This window comes from Mesoplodon bidens (assembly GCF_964165515.1).
Source record: "Mesoplodon bidens genome assembly, chromosome: 10".
Lineage (NCBI taxonomy): Eukaryota > Metazoa > Chordata > Mammalia > Artiodactyla > Ziphiidae > Mesoplodon > Mesoplodon bidens.
Genome location: NC_138172.1, coordinates 31,144,235 through 31,164,927, shown reverse-complemented (window position 1 = coordinate 31,164,927; position 20,693 = coordinate 31,144,235). Strand labels below are relative to the sequence as shown.

Genomic DNA, 20,693 nt, shown 5'->3' with positions numbered 1-20,693 from the left:
ACCAAGGTTTCAAGGATGAGATCAGAGCCTAGTCACTGCCTGTCATGCCCTGGACCGGGGGTGCTGGTACCAAGCATGTGGGGAGTGGTGTTTGAAGAGATTTAGCCCCTCTAGGACATCCCAAATTATAATAATAATAACAAGAAGAAGAAGAAGAAGAAAAAGAAGCATCCTACCTGCAAACTATCATATGTAGAATGGATAAACAGCAAGGTCCTACTGTGTAGCACAGGGAACCATATTCAATATTCTGTGATAAACCATAATGGTAAAGAATATTAAAAAAAGAATGTATAGAATGTATATGTATAACTGAATCACTTTGCTGTACAGCAGAAGTTAACACGACATTGTAAATCAACCGTACTTCAATAAAAAAAGGAAGCATTCTAGCAATTCATGAATGCTTGCTCTATGCCAGGCACAAAGCACCTTCTGTAATTAATCCTCACAGTAGCCCTAAGAAGTGCTCGCTGTTATCATCTCACTTTACAGATGGGGAAACTGAGGCACAGAGAACCAAAGTAACTGCCTAAGGCTACCCAGTGGGTAAGTCGTGGAACCACTGTGTAATATTAATTAATATTAATAATAAACGTATAAAGAGAATAAAATCAGTTAAGGTTGTGTTTAGAATGCTCAGGCTTAATTTATGGAAAAAAGAATGTAAATGATAAAATCTACAGGTGGGATAATTGTGGCTAACCCTTAGGAAGGAAAAATAAATTCTAGATGCTGCTTGCCTGAAACCCTGTTTCCCATGTGGGAGAACAAAAGACAAAATGGTTTTAATCACGTCGGGGTCTTTGGTTCATTTTTGGGTGATGGGCTGCAGTCAGCTGATCACAGACATCAGGCAGAAGGTGGTGCTGACTCTTCTCTACTTACATGCTTCCTCTCTGCTGTAATTGGCCCAGTTTTGTTGGGTCTGGAAGCTGCGCTTTAAGGAAGAACAGCGCCCGCCCTGCCTCTTCCTAGAGATTCCTGCCCCTGACACCTTCCAACGGGACATTCTGGAGCCCCAGGCCCCTGACCCCTGTGTCCTTCACCCAGAGGGTATAAACAGAGGGTCCTCTCCTTTTCTCCTTTAGCACAAGCTACTTTGCACTATTCCTTACTTTTTAAAAAAAAATTTATTTATTTTTGGCTGCGTTGGGTCTTCATTGTTGCATGTGGGCTTTCTCTAGTTGTGGTGAGCGGGGGCTACTCTTCGTCGCGGTGCGCGGGCTTCTCATTGCAGTGGCTTCTCTTGTTGCAGAGCACGGGCTCTAGGCACGCGGGCTTCAGTAATTGCGGCATGTGGGCTCAGTAACTGTGGCTCGTGGGCTCTAGAGCACAGGCTCAGTAGTTGTGGCTTGTGGGCTCTAGAGCACAGGCTCAGTAGTTGTGGTGCACAGGCTTAGTTGCTCTGAGGCATGTGGGATCTTCCCGGACCAGGGTTAGAACCCATGTCCCCTGCACTGGCAGGCAGATTCTCAACCAGTGTGCTGCCAGGGAAGCCCTGTTCCTTACTTTTTAAAAGTAATTTCTAATTACCTGAATATATTCTCTTGGAAACACACACATACAAACCAGCTCAGCATTTTCCAGACAAGGCAAAACCCCTTGTGGCCCACTCTAGCCTCACCCCCACCTCCCTGGAGCTCAGCACGAGGCTTCTTGACTGTCCCTTTTCTGCCTCCCACAGCCCCTCCCCCTCCAGGCTGCTGGGTCTCTGGTCTGATTATGGCATTGGCTTCCTCCCTGCCTCCTGACTTGAGCCCCTTTCACAGTGCTCTCCATGCACAGGCAGGGAGGCCATTCTAAAAGTATGAGGACAGGAAATCCTTGGGGAAGCTGCAGACCTGGATGAGAAATGCATCCCTATCACTGAGCAAGCTGGTTAAAACTTCTCCAAGGCTCTGGATCCTTGTTTGTGAGATGGGATGGATGCTCATTGTACCTACCCCGTTGTGGGTTAAATAAGATCCTGCATGTCACTTGCTCAGCTGTGCCTGCACAGAGCAAGCACTTGGTGAATACTAGTCTTTCTTGTTATCAATCTGATCTGGTCACTCTCCCTCTTAAGCCTACCATGGCTCCCCATTGACTCCAGGACAGAGTTCCCTTTCCTCACTGGTCCTATATATGTCTGAATCATTGACCCTTAGCTTCTCGTCTTGGATCTGGGCAGAGTTGAACGTTCTCACCACCAGAGACTGGCCAACTTCACGCTGGGGAAGCCTGGCCAGTTCTCCCAGGTTTTGGAATTGCTCTGAGCTGGGGATGCACAGATGGCGATTGTCCTGCGAGGGGTGTGGGGGAGAAGGTGCAGCATTTCCTTGGGGTCCCCAACCGTCATTGACTCCCCCTTCCTCCTGTGAGTGCTCCTCAAACCCCACCTCTGGATGCCTCCCAGGTGCACTCTGCTCGGGCCACCCCTGGGTAGTGACTGTAGCCCAGATCATGCAGACCCCTCCCTCTGCATACTCAGGGGGCCCCTCCTGTGTCCCCTTCTTGGTGCAAGTTCACCCTCTCCAAGGGAACTTAGAAGGGAACTTGGGGCTCCCCTGGCACAAACCTGCCCCTTTACAGGTGGGGAGACTGAGGCGGGGGGGGAGGAGGGGATCGCAGCGGGGACCAGAAGCTGGGCGTCCCACTCCCTGCTCTGGACTCTCCCCCTGCCTCATCATGCGAGCTTCACCTCTACATTCCTTTCCCTTTCCTCCATGCCTTAATTTCCTTTCATCCTTTTTTTTTTTTTTTTTTTCTCCTTTTCCTTCTCCTTTTTGGTACTTACCTATGTATCTATGTATCTATATATGACCCACTTGGTCAAGGCTGCTTCCTGCTGGGGGATTACCCAATCAGGCTGCCCTGATCTCCGAGGTGGACGACCACCAGGTAGCCCTCCTCACATTGCCCCATGTGTCCTTTCCAAGCCACCCCAGCCCTTGTCTGTCCATTCCTGGCATTGTCCCCCGCAAATCCCATCCCCTCCTTCACTGGGACAGGGAGGCTGCCAGGACTCACCTCCTCAAAGAGGCTTTTACTGCTGAGGTCTCTGGCCCCTAAGAAGACCCAGCTGTCCCGGAAGCCCAGCTGCTTTGCGTAGGTGCTGCCCAAGTTGGAGAAGAGCTTCCTGATTTCATCATTCATCCTGCAGGGGACCAGAGAGGACGGTGAGCTCGGGATAGGAGAAGGGGGAGCGTCTCAGGCCCTTGGCTCACCCTCCACCCCTCCTCCAGCGAGGGCAGCAGCCTCTCCTGAGCTCAGGAGAAACAGGGCGGAGTGGCCAGGATGCTTCTCCGAAAGCCAATCCGAGGGGCTGGCGAAGAGTTACAACGGTTTTGCTTCTTTGTGCAAATATAATACATGTTCACTTGGAAAATATGCAACTTTACAAAGTAACTAAAAATTACTTAGTTTCATCCCCCTTGACATAATCATTGTAAAATTTTAGTATATTTCCTTCATGTCTTTTTTCCCTTGTGCACTGTGGGATTATATCAATTCTTTTGTAAACTGCTTTTTTTTTTTTAAACTTAATACTAAAGGGTGAACATTCTTCCATGTCCTTAAATATTTTCTACATCATCATTTTTGATGCAGTATATCCTCTTTTATGTATATATAATAATATGTCCTATATCGCCATATGTCATGATTTCTGTCACCAGTTTGCTATCACTGCACAGGGAGAGTGTGTCCGGTTTTTCACTCTTGTGACCACGGCTGTGATGAACCCCCCAGAACATCTCTTTGTGTGCTTGTCTGCTTGGTTCCTTAGGAGAAGGTGTCAGAAGCTGGAGCCAGCAGGACAGTAAGAAAAGGACTTGCAGTTTGGAGGTGTTTGATTCGCTTCTCCCCGTGGCCTGGCAGGCGGAGGTTCCCACTTACTTGGTCCCCGGGTCATCGTAGGAGGCCACCAGCACCAGCGTGCCCTCTGGAATTTCTTTAAGGAATTTCACCAGGAGGTTAGCATCTGTGGGAGGAAGGACAAATGACGTGCTGGTCATTTAGGAGAAAGACGGCTGGTCATTCTCATCCTCTCCTATGGCCCTAATGATCCAGGAATGCCCGGGCAGCCTGACACTGAGCTCCATCTGCACAGGGTGAGGGCATCCTCATTCAGCTGGTCTGGGGTGGGTTCTGGAATTTGAAAGTTTCCCAGGCGATTTTGCTCTGCAGCTGGGGTAAGAACCATGGTGTAAGGGCCCCTGGAGGTCTACCCCACCAGCGGACCGAGCACAGTCACCTCTCAGAAGCTCCGCTGCCCCTTCTACACTGTTTAAGATGCACCCAGCCTGTCTGTGCTGACTTTAGAGGGTACACCCGCTGGGCAACTCGGGCCACTAAGAGAGAACATGGGGCTTCCACAACTCTCCAGCTTATGTCAAGGAGCAAGGCTCCATTCGCATCTCTAATGCCTGCCTGCACTTGAGAGATCTCTGGATTGAACACAGAGCAGGTCTGGGGACGGCACCTGGGGAGGCATCAGCGTGCAGCTTGCCTCAACGACATTGATTTTTTTTCTGTTGTGCTCATTTTTATGGTCACCTTCCATGTATAAAAAAAGATAATGGCTTTCTACTTAGGGCAGTGATATAATTTCCTTTTAAGATATATTTATTTAGGGTAAAAAAAAGTGAATGAGCTGATTTAAAGGAACACACGAACAGTGCAAATAGTACTCTGGATAAGGCATAACTTATACAGAAGGCTCTTGAACAGTGGAGGAAGTATGGGCAAGATTGGCCTGGTGGGCAAAGCAGGGGCTACATCTGTCAAAGGAGAATAATTAATAGCCCTGCTCGGAGCATTTCTGTAAAGCTCAAATGTGACGATGCCTCTGGGCTTGCAGTAAGTGCGTTATAACAGAATTACAATTATTAGCAGGATTGGCTACATAATTTTCAGGGCCCAGTGCAAAATGAAAATGTGGGCCTTTTGTTGAAAAATTATTAATCATTTCAAGATGGTGAAGGCAGAGCATCAAATCAAGTTCCTTCTAAGCAAGGGGTCCTGTGTGACTTTCCTGCTCACAGCCTGCGTGCCCATGAAGCTGGCCTGATTCTTACTATTCTCTGGGTATCCCTTGAATTCAGAGGAAAAAGCGAGTCCCCCAGGCAAGGCTAGCCACCAATTTGCTCTGTAACACGGAGGCCTCCAGTCAATGACCACAGCAGCCCTTGAACTCTTGAGACAAAAAGTGGGAGCTCTGAAAGTACCATTAATTTGTTTGAGCCGTCAGCAGATATCAAGAGCTGGCTCTTGTCTGGAATGGATAGTGGATGTTTGGAAAAAATGAAGTGTGCTTTCTGATAACTATCTTCACACTTTGAAAAGTCATCTTCTTTTTTTTTGTCTTCTGTGGGAAGGGGCGACTTGTTCTCAAAAGGCTTCTGTTTCTTGTTCCCCATCAGCCATGGTTACATCCAAGTTTATGACAGGGCATTATAAAACTTGGTTTATCTTTTTATTTTTTTCCCTTTTCATTTTGACAGATGACCTCCTTGCTTCCGAATCACATGGATGGAGAGAGGGAAGAGGGAAGGGAGATGAAGCTTCCCTGGGCTCCTCCTCCAGCCAGGCTGGGTCCCTCTCCCTGAGTATTGCAGGTTATCATTTAATTCTCACGTCCAGCTTATGAAGTGCAGGTCTATGGCTACCTCTATTTTATAGATGACAAAAGCGAGGTTCAAGAGATATCACCTGCCTCAGGTCACCCGACCTGAAATCTCTGACTCCAGAGATGACCTTTTCCATAACCTGGTCCCAGGCCACCCTGGACAGAGAACAAATGAAGGTCCCTGCCCTCGGCCCATGGCCTGTCCCGCTCTCTCCTCTCCCGTCTCCAGCTCTGTCCTGTACCAGGAGAGGCTTTGCATGTCTGCATGTGGACACCCACCCTGCCTGTCCAAGCTCTGTCATTGCCACCCTCTCCTCCAGCAGCAGCCGTCCCCCGGCCACCCCTCAGTCTTATGGGTGTGTCTGTAGCATGGGGGGCACACCTGGAAGAGGTCTGCATGGGCCCTGATGCAGGCTCCAGGTGGGCACATCCTCTGGCCCTGCAGACCCTACCTGTGAGGTGGGACTCGGCTGGAAGACGGCCATCGTGGGAAGCCCTGAGCCCAAGACACAGTCTCTAAGGATGCTGCCACAGGTCACCTTCTGAACACCTTCCCCCGCTGTGACTTCTGGGCAGCAGACTTCCATTTCCCACATTTCAGCCCCTCCTTTTTTTGTAAAACCAAGAGGGCTTCCTGCTCTCTGCTGCTTGGTGATTTCTCCCCTTCTGGGCTCACATATTTAGGTGGGTGCAGTGAGGTAGGTTTTCCCTGGAGACGGAGGCAAAGGTGGGAGATTGAGGATAGAAGAAAACAGCTGATTGGCAGCAGCAGGGCCCTTCCATTCTGCGAGGAGCTTCTGGGGTGAGGGGTCTCACGCTCAGCGCCCTTGATGCCCGAGGCCCGAGCTGGCCCTGTGATTGCGGGGACACAGAGGGACACTGAGTTGAGCCGGGCGCCAAGAAGGAGGCTGAGCTCAGTTCATCTATCCTGGCGGAAGCCAGTCCTTGCAGGGCCCAGACCTCTGCTGCCTGCAAGGGGCCACCCTGCTGCTTTTTCACTCCTGCTGAGGCTCCTGTGTTGGTGGTGGGGCTGGGTTGCTGGCTGGGCAGCAAGTGGCATATTGGGCCCGGGACTGATTCCACCACACTTTGGAAGATGTCTCAAGCCTGCGTGAGAGTCCCGCCTCCACCCACAGCTTTGCCGGGAGGCCTGTCGGGGAGCAAGCTGCTGGTGGGGACTTAGGTATCCGGGCCTCCAGCCCAGGTGAGTCGGTGCCCTGTTGCTGGGCCGTGCTAAGGACAAGGAGAAAGTGACTTCCTGAGTAAGGGGTGTCCATGGGTACAGAGCAGCTCAGAAAGCATGTCTAGGTAGAGAGAAGAAAAGACATCTGCAGAAAGATGCAGAGAGCTTGGAGCCTCAGAGCTGTCCTTTCTGGGCCTTGGGAGGCCTTGTCCTGTCCTTGGGCTCGATAGCAACCCTGCGGCTTTAAAAAAATACCTTCTACCTAGCAGAGCAAACTGGGCCACATTCCCTTGTCCTCAGCATTTCAGTGCACACGTGCCTGGCCTCCCACTGCCAGCAACAGCATTTCTCTGCCTGAAGGTCTTCTCTGGCCTCCACATCCTCCTTTGTACCCTGGGGCAGGCCAGAAGCGTGGGAAGTGCCAAGAAATAGGGGTAGGAGCACCCTGGCTCCCTTGCCCCTCGGGGTGTCTCAGGGGCACATGTTCTACACTGGCTCCCCGCAGGGATCCATGGCTCCGTAACTCTCTGCGCTGGCTGCCTTCCTTTCCCCGGCTCACTCCCCCACTCCCTACTGACATTCCCTGAGACCACCTCCTCCCAAATAAACACCACACCTGAATCCTTGCCTCAGGATCTGCATCAGGGAGCACCCAGTAAGACAGTAGAAAGGAGTTTCAAAAGCAGCAGGATGGCCCTCCCCACTGTGCCACTTTCTGATTGGGTCCCTGGAAACAAGAGCCAAACTCCCTGGCACCCAGGTAGCCTCTTGCCACAGGAAGGAGCTCAGCCCGCCCTCGACTTCAGTGCCAACAGTGGTGCCTACCTCCAGAGTACATGTCGAAATATTTCTGCGTCATCACGTTTCCCGTGGTCCCTAAGGGATAAGAGAACAGAACTATTATTTGCCGTAGCACGTCATTCTGTCTTTCATTTTATGGAGAGTGGCTACTCTGTAGTCTAAGGTCTAAAAATAGAATAGAAGAATAGTGGAACAAAATGGGGTCCTGTAGAAAGCATGCAGGACTAAATTAGGTGCCCAGTAAGCACTGGGCTGATCTGAGAGGTATGAGCACATAACGGTGCAGGGTCTCTGGAACTGAATGGAATCCAACCAGTCTGGGTTTGTGTTCTGCCCTGCCACTTCCTAATGCACGACTTAGCATTTGACCTCAATTTTTGCATCTGTACCATGGGCTGTGGGAACTAAATGAGATGTATTTAAAATATATGCATGTGAGATAAATCTTACCTGTAAAATAGTAACTAAAAAAACTACAACCATCATTACTATTCTCACCTAAATAGGAACTCTGCAATTTGAGTGCTCCAACTCTTGAAGGCAAAGGGATTTTCAGTGGGCTGGAGTGTACTCAGTGTCCTCAGTCCAGTAATCTGGATTGCCTTGGTGGGCTTTGCAAAGCGTACAAATCCTACAGGGAATCAGGTGTTCTGGAGGAAAATTGCAATTCTTACCTTTGGCCACTGGATGGGGGTGTTGCAGAGGGGATGGCAGCTCTAGTTTCACCTTCATGCCCCCTCCCCCTAATTCAATTGGTAGATTTGATAAGAGGGTGGCGACCGGGGCCTGGGTAGTGGCAGCTCTCCTGCCAGGTGGGAGCAGGCTCTCATTGCAGTCCCCCCTGAATTCTTGGAGCCACTAGTGTCCAAGCCCCTCCAGACACTTCACCTGGGGCTCTTGGGAAGGAATCTATGAAGCCGGTGAAACTACTTTTGTGATCCTGTGCATTTGCGGATTTTTTCTGGAACCGAGGGGTGGGGAGGGTGGGGGGTGGTGGAGGAGGTGCAGTTTGAACAGTTTCTCAAAGGAATCCCTGCCATCTAAAAGGCTGAGAAGTAGCAATCCTTTTGTGTTCTGGCTCGTTATGTAGATGAGGGCCCTGAGGCCCTGAGAGTGATTTGTTAGACTTTCCACAGCTGGCATGCAGTAGGCACTGCGCATGTGCTTGGACACATTTCTAGTCTAGAGGGTAGTTTCGCTGAGTGATTAAGACCTGGAGTCAGCCAGAGCCAGGTTCAAATCTAGATGATTCTGTTGGCTGTGTATCCTGGGCAAGTTGCCCAGCCTCTCTGAGCCCCCATTTTTTACCTGGAGAACAGGGAAACTGAGCATAGCTGCCTTCTAGCATCGTGATGAGGATCAGTGAAATAGCTAGCACACAGTAAGTGCTCGATAAATGTTAGCTCTCAGTGTTATCAGTGGTTGTTTTTATCTTTGGGCTTTGCGAGGGATGGGGAAGGAGGCCTCTGTCTGAGCCCATCTCCTGGGAGAATATTCAGGCGTTTTCTCTCACGGTGGTCCATTTGGGGGAAGAGAAGCCCAGCAGGTTTCAGCCAGGTCGGCTGCAGCTGGAGCCCTTCCCTGCCCTCCCCACTGTGGGGTGAGTGGAGACTGGGTGGGACAGTTGATGTAAGTGAGGCTGCTACAGTCTCCTGGGGCCTGGCGTGCCGGGGGTGCTCTGAGACCGTCTGGAAGGGGCCAGCAGCAGGGGGAATCAGGCCTCCCTCTCCTTCTCTAGACTCTGGAGGAGGAGCGGCCCCCCTCAGCTTCCTGCCCCTCCTGGCCCACACCCTTCCTGGACTCCCAGGAAGTTGGCCAGGGCTGTCCTCTGACCCCTGTCTGGCAACGCTCCTCCTTTGTTCCAGGCTTTGACCTCTCCCCTGACGCAGCAGGTTTTCTTGGCGGACGGGAAATGGGTCCTCTAGGAGCAAAGGGCCAGGGTTCCAATCCTACCCTGTCACTTCCTAAGTGTGGTCGTGTGGTCACACTGCACACAAGCTTGAACGCTTTTTCTCCTGAGTGTCCATTGTGCCCTTTTTCCATCTGCCCTGACATTTGTCCCAGGAATAGCTCTTAGATCCAGGCAAGTAGCCCCTGTTCCCCAGATCATGTAAGAGCTGAAGGCAGACAGGAGGGGCTCGGCTGGGGCCACACCACTTGGCCCTTCTCGGCCCCTGTAACCTACCCACTCCTGAAACATGTCCCTGTTCCTGGCTTGGCCTGCAGTTGGCTTCCTGTTCATCACCTGCTGGAGATGCAGGGTTACTGAGACTGTGGCCTCCCTGGGTCTCCCTGCCTCTAGTCTCCCTATTCCAAGCTAGAAGGAGGTTTCAGGAAGGCAGGGCTGGGCCCTCAGGCCCTGCTCAAAGCCTTTCCAAGGCTCCCTATTTTGCTCTGCTTCAGGTCCACACTTCTTAGCAGGACACTTAGCCCCTCATCCTCTGGCCCTGCTGGTCCCCCAGCCTCACCTCTCACTACCCTGCTTCTGTGTTATAGCCAGAGCGAGCCTGTGTGGACCCCCAAGCCCCTCTCCTCCTTCTTCTCTTCCCTGCGCCCTGCACAGTGTTGCCCCTGCCTGGAAGGAGCCTCCCTCTTTTCTCCTGGTCAACCCCTACCATCCCTCAGGCCTCAGCTGACCATCACCTCCCTCTGGAAGCCTCCTCCCCCGACTACCTCCGCTGCCAGCTCTGTGTCCTGATCCCAGAGCTGTGTTTCCTTTTCCTTCACATGTGCTCACCACCTTCTGATTTTTTTGTGAACTTCATGGGCGCCCTCAGGGGCTTATCAAGCCAGGGTCTGTCCTTCTAGTTCACAGGTGACCCCCAGAACTCCATACGGGGCCTGGCCCACAGTAGCTACTGTTGCTCTTTGCCGAGTGAGTGAATGAAGGCGTGCACTCAGCTTGTAATCTCACATTGTCCCCTATGGTTTCATGTGTGTTGGTTTAAGCCCAGACAGGGTCACATTTCATAGGAGCAGCGTATCCTCCTGAGATAGGTGCACCTGGCAGGGACCTGGCCATGACTGCAGGGCAGACCAGCTCTTTTGGACCTGTTTCCACAGGCCAGCCAGGCTTCGGAGCGTGGTGGGGGCCGGCGTGGGGGGGTGGATCAGCAACTCACCGTTCACCAGGGCGATGTTCAGGCCTCTGCCCACGTTGTTTTTCACAGGACTCATGATCCTGAAGAGAAAGAAGAAAAACAAAATACAACAGTTGGTCCCGAGTGTGGAGTGAACGCTCTGGAACTCTGCGAGGGCCCACATGGTGTGATGCCAAAACATCAGGAAACACACGGAATTATTTGGGCCATCTGTTTTCTCCTGGAAACGAGCGGTGGGCTGGATTCTCGGAGGAGTCTCTATTGGCACGTTTGGACCAGAACAGTCTGCCCAGGGAAGAAGGAGGGTCCCTGCCTGGGGCTCAGAGGTGCTGGAGGCAGGGTCAGCCCATGTCCCCAGGCTAGGCGGAAGGCAGAGCCCGGAAAGTTGCTCCCGTCCTGCCATGTCTGGGATCCCCAAGTGGAGCCCAGCTGTGTTCCTGCGGCCCAGCATCCATACCCTGTCCTCTGGTATCCCTGGGAAAAGTGTACTTCTCCGTCTCAGGCCAGGAGGTTCTCAGCACTGATCTCTCTCCCAGGCCTGGACAAGCCAGTAGCCTGTGCCCCTGGTCACAGTGATTGGGCCAGTGTGGTCATGTGACCCAGGCCAGCCAATGAGCCCCAGCCCCGGGACTTTTGCAGGGTTAATTCAGATGGGAAAGCTCTTCCCAGTGGGGTGCTAGACAGGGCTATTATGTCAACCCAGCTGGTGGCCTCCCTCCTTCACCACATGAAGAAGTCCATTTTCAGTAGAGAAAACCAAGTCTAATGACAGAGGAAAGCAGAGCTGAAGGTAGTGTGAGAGGGAGCCCTGATGACTTGGTTTGAACCCCTGGATTCAGCTGGTGCTGGAGCCCACTGCCTCTGGCCTTTTGGGTACGTGAACCAGTAGGTTTCCTTGTTTTGCCTAAATGATTTGGATCTAGGTTCAGAATCCATACTAAAACACCTGTCTCTGGCTTCTTTTGTAGGATGAACTTGCTGTTCCAGGGACTTTACTACGTAGAAAGCCTGGTATATAGGCTTTCTCCTGCACCTGGGTAGGAGCCCTGGCACCTGCTGCATCTGGGCTTTGATGCCTGGACCTTGATCTTGAACACTCCCCTTAGGCATCCCCCGTCATAGGAAGCCCAGCAGCTTGGCTATCAGACAGACCTGAGTTCAAATCCTGGCTCTACCAAGGGTTAGCTGGGTAACACTGTCTGAGCCTCAGTTTCCTCATTTTTACAAAGGGGAGGATTATCACCCCACCTCCAGGAATGCTGGGGGATTGAGGGAGACGATGCTGTAAGGCGTCTAGCAAGGTGCTGGCAGATTTGCAAGATGTTAGGATTATTATCATGTGTGACCCACCCACCCAGAGTAAAAGGAAGCATGTCGAAGGTGTGGTCTGGTCTCTAGGGCCTGCCCTTGAGGCCTCTGAACTTGCTAATGAGTGAATTAATGAAAGAAAAGAAAAGAAATGCCAGAAACTTACGTTTGGCCTTCAAAGCACATGGAGGGGCCCATGACGTTGGCAGCCCCGCTGCTGATTTTAAACGCAAAGAAGTTGTCTGGGCAGGATTTGCTGAGGCCACACTTGGTCTTCACCAAGTGTGAAGCTGGGGAGGGAACAGAATAGCTTTGGTGGCGGCAGCTAAGGAAGGGGCCCAGGAGGAGGAGAGGGGCAGGGACAGGGGGCCTCCTCCCAGAGGTGCCTTCCCTGACCACCTAGGTCTGTGGATTTGCCCCTTTCTGTGCTCCCACAGTGCTTCCAATAACCCCGTCAAAGACACGGGACGCTGCGTGTCTGACCACCCAGCGTTCGTTTCCGGGTTTCCCATCACAGCCCCAGCCCTGGCACAGCTCCTTGTTGCCCGCAGGCCTTCAGTAACTGTGTGCAGAACGGTGAGTGGTGGTTAATGACCCGAGTTACCATGATTAAGGGATTGTCTTGAGAACTTTCTCTTGAGACATGGCAGCCTTTTGAGCTCACAGAGGCCCCTGTTGACAAGCTCCTGGGGGCCCAGCATGGTGGGTGGGAGCGCTTCTCACCAGCCAGGTTCCCTTGAGCAAGTCTTCAACATCCTTGCAAATCTGCTCCTTCATCTGTGAAATGGGCTAATGATGGTACTTCTCCACTGGGTTCTTGTGCGGGATTAATGAACTCGGGTTAATGCTCAGGGCTTATTGGCTATTCTTCTTATCACTTATTTCCGGAGCACTTACTTTGGGCCAGACCCTGAGGTTCAAAGGGACCAGGCAGGTGGTTCTGGAACTTCCCTCCCGGGGCTTAGCATGGTCCCTGGAACCCACTGAGGACTCAGTATGTGGGACCTCTGATTATTGTGGCTGCTATTAAGACCTGCGTCCTCTCCACACGGCCCTCCCAGGGCAAACTCTGGAGGCCTGTGAAAGGCGGGAGAGGCAGATGCACCCCCAAACACAGCAGCTGAGATGTCACCCGCACTTTCAGCCTGGCAGTTTCTAACTTATATTCATGCATGTTGTTTTAACACCACCTGACAGTTCAGAAGGTGCCAGGAGGGAGGACTGGGTAAACAGGGAATTAGAGAAAGTTCACCTGCAAAGGGAGAGCAGTGATCAGGCAGCCTTTCTCTCCTTCAGCCCCGCGCCAGGCATCTGGCTGAGCCGCGCCAGAGTGCTTGGAGCAAACCCACAGGCTTCCCAATAGACGCTGGCACACGCCAGGGCCTTGCTACCTGCTAGGCACTGTGGCAAGCCCTTTATCTTTACTGTCTTGTTAAATCATCCCCATAACTCCTGTGCCTACCATAAAGGAGGCACTCGATAAATCTTCACTGAATGAACACCTAGAGCATTTGGGCGGGTCTGAGCCCAAGTTGGGAGGGTGATTAGGGTCTCCAGGGCCTAGAGGGAGCCTTAATGGGAATCAGGAAAAAGCGTCCCTCTGGGGGGACACAGCCCACTAGCGCCAAGCTCGGCAAGCCTGTGGTGCCTCGGAGTGGGTGATGGTGCCCCTTCTTAGGAGCGAATGCAGCCTGCACCAGGGCTCCCCTGGTGGAGTGGGCGGCCCTGATGATCTGAGCAGAAAGCCCATCCTAGGCTCTCGTTCCCCACCCCGAGTGCCAGCATACAGGCCTGGTGGGTGTAACCAGAGCTCCAACTGGGACACTATCACCAGAGAGTGAGGGCCGGAAGTGGAGACACCCCCGAGTGGCTCAGGAGAGGGATGGCTGGAGATGTGGACCCGACGCCACTACCCCTCCCTCTGGACAGAACCCCCCACAGAGTGGCTAGTTGAGGGTGAGGCTGGGAGGGGTCCTCTTCTCCTATGAGCCTTGGGGTTCCACCTCCGCCCCCCCAGAGAGCCCAGTTTACTTTCGAATCCAGAGGTTTTCTCCTTGCCAGAGGGGCTGGGCCAGGCTTCGGGGACCACCCTGGAGTTTGCCCAGAGCCTAATCAACAGCAGCAGAGTCGGATAAACCCCATGTCAACAGGCCGGCTTAGCAAGCTTTTCCCAAATTGATTTTCTGACCATCCGGCCTTCACGGTCAAGCTACTGGATGAGGGGGAGGAGGCCCAGGGGTCTCAGTCACTGGGAGGCAGGGGATTTGCTCTGTGGGTTTGGGTTTCAGGGGTTTCCTAAGCTGCCCAACCCCTCTGGGAACCCAAGAGGCTATTGCTCAGGGCATGGAACTGAGCACTGGAGGGGAGTTGCAGTCAGGGAACTCGGGCCGACTTCAGTAATCTGCTGTGTGACTTGCCAGAAATCTCTCCCTTTCGCTTAAAAGTGCCAACTGTAAAATGAGGGAGTTGGATTAGATCAGGGCTGTCAAACAGGTTTCCTCTTCAATGTTAACGGATCTACTATTAAAGGCTTAATGATAAAGCCTTGAGGCTACCTGTGGGCTTGGAGGCAAAGAGTGCTGGGATTGATTGGTGATGTCTACTGTGGGAACCGGTGAAGGTGAGAGGCAGCACGTTTGCTTGGATTTGCCTTCCCCCCAGCAGGTGACGTCTGAGTGTTTGTTCAGCATCAAGATGCTGTGTGACAGTGTCTACTTCACAGTGTGACTCAGGAGGCTTCAGTGAGACAGGGTTCAGGGTGTGGCGTGAAGGGTTTGTGTTGTGTTGGTGCATAGTCTTTGCACAGGGGCTCCCATGCCCTTTTCTTTTCTTTTTAAATATTTATTTGGGTGCACTGGGTCTTAGTGGCAGCACGTCGGAACTTTTTTAGTTGTGGCATGTGGGATCTAGTTCCCTGACCAGGGATTGAACCCGTGTCCCCTGCATCGAGAACACGGAGTCTTAACCACTGGACCACCAGGGAAGTCCCCTCCATGCCCTTTTTAGTCAGGGAAAGTCCCACTCCCTGCATCCCCCTTCAGTCACCACCATGTTGGTGTGGAAAGGGGGACTCGGAGGTGCTGTCTCTTGTAAGGAGGTGTTGAGAGGGTGGGCTCTGGATTAGATGGGGAGGTTGACTCCCTCCCCGCCACTTACGGCTGCATTGCCTTGGCCAAGAGATTTCACCTCTCTGAGCCTCAGTTTCCTCATCTACAAAATGGGGATACTTATAGCATCCACATAGGGCTGTGGTGAGGATTGCATGAGATGCCTGTAAAGTTCTGAATACAGTGTCTGGCACACAGTAGGCCCCCAATCACTGTTACTGTTATCATCACCATAATTGTCCCTCCCTTCCACCTCCTCTGCACTTCTCTGCACTGTTCAGACGTCTCAGCACTCCTGCCCTCCCAGTGCTCTCTCTACTCCCCACACTTGCGTCCCTGACTCAGCAGCCAAGTTCTCCACTGGAGCCCCAGCATTCCTGCCCCTAGGCCTTTGCACAGGCCAGTCTCTCCTCCACAAGGCACAGCTAAATAGCCGCCTCCTCCCTGAAGCCTTCCCTGACCCCTTCCCATTGGAAGCAGGCGGCCCTCCTGGAGCCCACGGCATGTTGCCCCACCTCTCTTGGCACATATGGCCCTCTGCCCCCTTAGACTATCAGCACCCCCTTCTGTTTGCCTCTGGGGGCCCCTGCGGTGCTCAACATGGCCCTGGTACTTTGGAGCAGGAAACATAAGCCAATTCTGGGGTCATTGAAATGATGATAATAAGCACAGCCCGCATCCTTGGGGCTCCCAGCTGGGTCAGGGGATGAGAGAGGGGGGCAGGGTGGGTGCAGTCCAGACTGCAGGCTGGGGGTGCTGGGGAAGGGAGACAGTTGAGCCCACCCCTATGAGTCCGAATGGCTGAGAAGGGGCCACAAGGCTGGGGGCTTTGGAAGGCACCATCAGGCCATGGAAAGAGTGAGCCGGGCAGACTCTGGGAACCAAGGTTTTTCTAGAACCTTCAGGGCTGGGACTAGAGACTCCTCACCCTAAGGGAAACAGGGCTGAATCAACACTCACGGTTCTCCTTGTAGACTGAACCTGTTGGAGAGAAGACAGAATCTGGTTAGAAAGTGCGTTGGGCCCCTGCACAGGGTGGAGGCTGGGGGCTGGGGAGTGGGAAGAAGGGAATTGAGAGAGGTTGTTGGCCTGGCCAGGTGCAGTCCCTGTCCCGTGGCAGGGGTTGAAATGAGGTGAAAGTCCCATCTGGTCTGGAAGTCCTCCCTAATTTGCCACTGTCACCACTACTCTCTCTCACGCACAAACACACACACACACACACACGCACATACACACAAAGCGTGCACACACGCACACAGACGTATGCACATACACTGACACACATGCATAGACACACATGTGCATGCACGCGCACACACACACACACGCACACAGAGGACTCTCTCATGGTTAAAAAGAAGCAGACCTCTATTGTGAGGCCCACTGGACTTGGAGCCTGACCGTGTGTGACCACGTGTGAGTTTTCTCCTCTGGGGCTCGGCCTCCTCACCTGCGCAGTGGGGGCCATCACACCCACTCTCGCTGGCTGTGGAGAAGAGCCAACGAGAGGCGCCGAGAGCCCTGGCCCCTGGGAAGGACAGGATGGTGTGGCTGTCACTTTTCGGGCCCGGAGCATCCCTTCCCGACTCCCGCAGCTCCAAACATCTGAACAGGCTTCACGTCTTAGTTGTGCCGTGTCCCGCTTATTTCTGCGGTTCTACGTCCTGTCTCCCACCAGCTGAGTGCTAAGTCCTAGAGGTCAGGGCCCCCAGGGGACACAGAAATGCCGGCGGGGAGCAGGGGAGCGCTCCTTTTTGGGGGACACCCACACTGACACACTTTCCGTCTGGTCCTTGAGAAGCTGTCCCCCTGCCCTTGCCTTCAAGGCCCGAGGGGTATCACGTGTCCCAGGCTGGGTCAGTTATAGCGTTACATTCGTCTGGAGACGGAGCCCTACTAGGGGTTGATATGTGGCCCTGGGGGAGAGAGAAGCATCTTTCAGCTGAGCTGCAGGGTGAACATCCAGAGAGCTGGTAGCCACCATACCTGCCTGGGAGAGAAAGCTGCCCGTGGAATAAGGTTAAATAGCAAGGAGCAGAGCCCAGGGACACAGAGACAGACTCTGGGGCCTTTGTCAAGGCCCCTAGATCCAGCCATACCTAAAGTCTGATGCCATGGGCTTCCCAATGACCTGACTCAAAAGACGTCCCATTTTGTTTAAACCGCTTACAGTTGGGTTTGTCACTCCCGTCTGAAAGAACCCTGCCCAATTTATTAGGTAAATCAGAAATTCCTTAATCACCTGATTTCTGTGCCATGGACCCCTTTAGTGATTTGGAAAAGCCTATGAACTCCCCTTAGAGTAAATTTATTCCCACTTCTCTTGAGACACTCAGCACTTCCTACTCTACCAGATGGCAAGTTATTAAATGCATAAAATAAAATAGATTGGATTAAAAAGGAAACCAACTCTGTATCAAGATAATAATAAAAACATTAGAACATTTTGTGCTATAGTAATATATGTGCTTCCATATTAATAAATTAAATCATCAGGTGGGGTGCATGCAACCAGGTCAGGAATGTTTGAAGTAAATGAAGGTTCCCCTTTCCGTGCCTGAGCACACTAGTGGTTTTGGATGGCTGCTTTTCCCACTGGTTACATTTCCTGCCACTGTAAGCATTTTGCAAGACTCAGGTCATGTTAATGCACTTCCATTTTTGTATATTCTATACAGTAAGTCCCCTACATATGAATGAGTTCCATTCCGAGAGCACATTCCTAAGTCCAATTTGTTCGTACGTCCAACAAAGTTAGCCCAGGTACCCAACACAATCGGCTATATAGTACTGTACTGTAATAGGTTTATAATACTTTCACTCAAATAATACATTTAAAAAACCCACAAAAAATGAAGAAAACATTTTTAGTCTTACAGTACAGTACCTTCAAAAGTACAGTAGTACAGTACAACAGCTGGCATACAGGGGCTGGCATCGAGTGAACAGGCAAGAAGAGTTACTGACTGGAGGAGGGAGAGGAGGTGGGAGACGGTAGAGCTGAAGGGTCGTCAGCGATAGGAGACGGAGGGCAAGCTGCATGTGACAATGTACGCCAGACATGTGAACTAACTCACGTGACTGGAGCTGGGGCCACGTGTTCCTCATTCTGGGGTCTTTGGGACCTAACGCAGAACAGTTGCTTGATGATCATTGTGGGGAGTGTTGATTTGTCAAACCCCAGGTGGTTGAGTTCTGAGAGGGAAACAACATCTGGGGGCTCCTTTCAATTACTCCCCTCTCCCACCTCAAGCTGAGGCTCTCTTCTCTAGAGCTTACTCCTGAGCTCCCCTCCTGCTCTGAGCCTCCTGTGCTTACCTGGCGCATCTCCTCCAAGTCCAGCAGCACAGCCAAGTCAATCTCTAGTCTGTAAAAGTAGGGCCTAAGATATGTATCCATATAAATCATCCTGACCTGGGTGCGGGCCATGCTCGACAAGAAGCACATGAGGTGAGGGCCCTCTGAGATTCCACTGTGGGGAGTTTGTGTTAAAGGCAGGGTGATGGGCTTCTCACTGCTGTGAAGCCATGAGCTGGTCTGGGCCACTAGAGGTTATTATGTTTGATTATGTCAATGGAGGTGGTTCTTGCTCTTTAAGGAGGATGAATCCAGATGTAGAAATTCCTTCCCTTTCTCTCCTTCCTTTGAAAGGATTTGGATCTGGGAGACCTGTGTTCTCATTCCTGTTCTGACATCTACAAGGGACATCTGGGCAAGTTTCTTTATTTCCCTGAGCTTCTCTTTTTCTCGGACCACACATAAAACCACAACATGAGGTCATGCATGAGTCCACTCCACAAACATACCATGAATCACCCCCTAGGGCATTTGTGCAGATTAAATGAGACCATGCATGTAGAGCAGCTAGCATCCATCACCCATCCATCATCCATCCACCCATCATCCACCTATCCACCCATCATCCATCCATCCACCCATCATCCACCTATCCACCCATCATCCATCCATCCATCCGTCGTCCATCTAGCCATCCACCAATCCATCCCTCTTTCTTTCACTTATCAAATGTTTCCTGAGCATCTGCTCTGAGGTGCTAGAGAGATGGATGTACACAAGGCAAAATTCTGGCCTTCAGGAAGCTCACATTCTATGGGATGGGGATAGGCAACAACCAAGTAAACAAATAAATAAACAACCTAATGATGGATGATAATGATGTTCTGAAGGGAATAGGCTGACATGAAGGACTCTAAACTAAGGAAAGCAGGTACAAGTATAGCTGGGGTGGTAACGGAAGGCCTGTCTGAGGCGGTAACATTTGAGCAGAGGCTTGAAGGCTGAGAAGGGGCTGGCCACAGGGAGGTCTGAGTGAAGAGGGTTCCAGGCTGAGGGAACAGCAAGTACAGGTGGAAGGCACTCAAGGCCCGGGCAATTTTCTCCCTCCCTTCTTTTCTTCTTCCCTCTGTCCTTCCTTCTTGGGTCACATTTCCAAAATGGCCCTTGATGCAGGCACATGTTCTGGCCAGGGCCTTGGGACACTTCTCTGGCCCCCATAGGCTCCCAGCCTTCCTGACAGCCTGGGGGGTTCCTCTTCTCCCACCCCGAACGCCTTGGGTCCCAAGGGCAGTCCTCACCTTGCCATGGCTGGCCACCTCCTGGGTCACCCAGGGATGGAATAGATCCTTGGCCCCTAGCCCTGGTCCATAGGCCTTGCCCCAGTAGCGAGCTCCACTCACCCAGGAGGATGGTTTTCATGTTGAAGTTGATATAGCTGCGGATGAAGACCCATGTGGTGACCAGGCCAAAAATGAGGGCCAGGAGGTAAAGCAGACCTGCAGAGCAAGGAGATGCTGCCATGAGACCACAGCACCAGACCACATTGCAAGGCCAGGCAGCAAGACTACATGTGGGTCCTTCCCAAATGCCCTCAGTGAGACCACATCCTGTAGGTCCAGACCCTGCCCACACTGTGGACCAGTCCACGGCCTGCATGGCGGGGCCAGTGTGAGTCTATGTGATGACCAAACAGTGAGATCATGCTGCAAGGTTACATGGCAGTGTTCCCCAAAGTACGGCCGCTGGGAGGGAGGGTTAGAAATGCACCTTCCTGGGTTCCACTTAGCGCTCCAGAGAGTATCTCTGGGGTGAGGCCTGGGAATCAGCATGCTGAAGGGAGGCCTGAGAACTGCGGCAGGAGAGCAGGAGGCAGGTGAGCCCCGGCATGGGAGGCAGGAAGGCTCAGGGCGGCCACCTGCCACTGTGTGACCTCGGGCAGGGGCTCAGCACCTCTGAGCTGGAGTTCCTCAGTCACAGAGTAGACAGGGTGATGCCCTTGCTGCTGAGCCCATGGCTTGTTGGGAAGGATGTTACAGTTGTCACCACTAGGCAGCCTCCAGCGTGGCTTGGGGGGTGGGGTTGGTCTCCTGTATTTGCCATCCACTCTCCCTGAAAGCCACCACAAATAGCACACAGTGCTCTCTGTAGGAACATGCAGCAGCCTAGCCGATGCGGCCTCCCCTGCCTCACAGCCATATTGCTCCCCATCCCCCCATGCATCACTGAGGAGCAACTCCACACACATGATGGACCACCAGAGCCCCCCGGCCGCTCTCCCTTTCCTC

At 52.4% G+C, this 20,693-nt stretch overlaps 1 protein-coding gene across 1 annotated transcript in view; it reads right to left on the bottom strand.

Annotated features, from left to right (window-relative positions):
* Nucleotides 1–20,693, bottom strand: part of FAM3D (FAM3 metabolism regulating signaling molecule D) — a 59,533-nt gene that overhangs the window by 284 nt on the left and 38,556 nt on the right. Inside the window, exons 3-9 of the mRNA XM_081246641.1 lie at nt 19,809–19,904; nt 16,072–16,092; nt 12,171–12,294; nt 10,718–10,776; nt 7,620–7,670; nt 3,880–3,964; nt 3,013–3,139 (exon numbers count right to left, since the gene is read on the bottom strand). Coding sequence (XP_081102767.1) covers nt 3,013–3,139; nt 3,880–3,964; nt 7,620–7,670; nt 10,718–10,776; nt 12,171–12,294; nt 16,072–16,092; nt 19,809–19,904 — 563 coding nt within the window. The remainder of the gene's footprint in view (nt 1–3,012; nt 3,140–3,879; nt 3,965–7,619; nt 7,671–10,717; nt 10,777–12,170; nt 12,295–16,071; nt 16,093–19,808; nt 19,905–20,693) is intronic.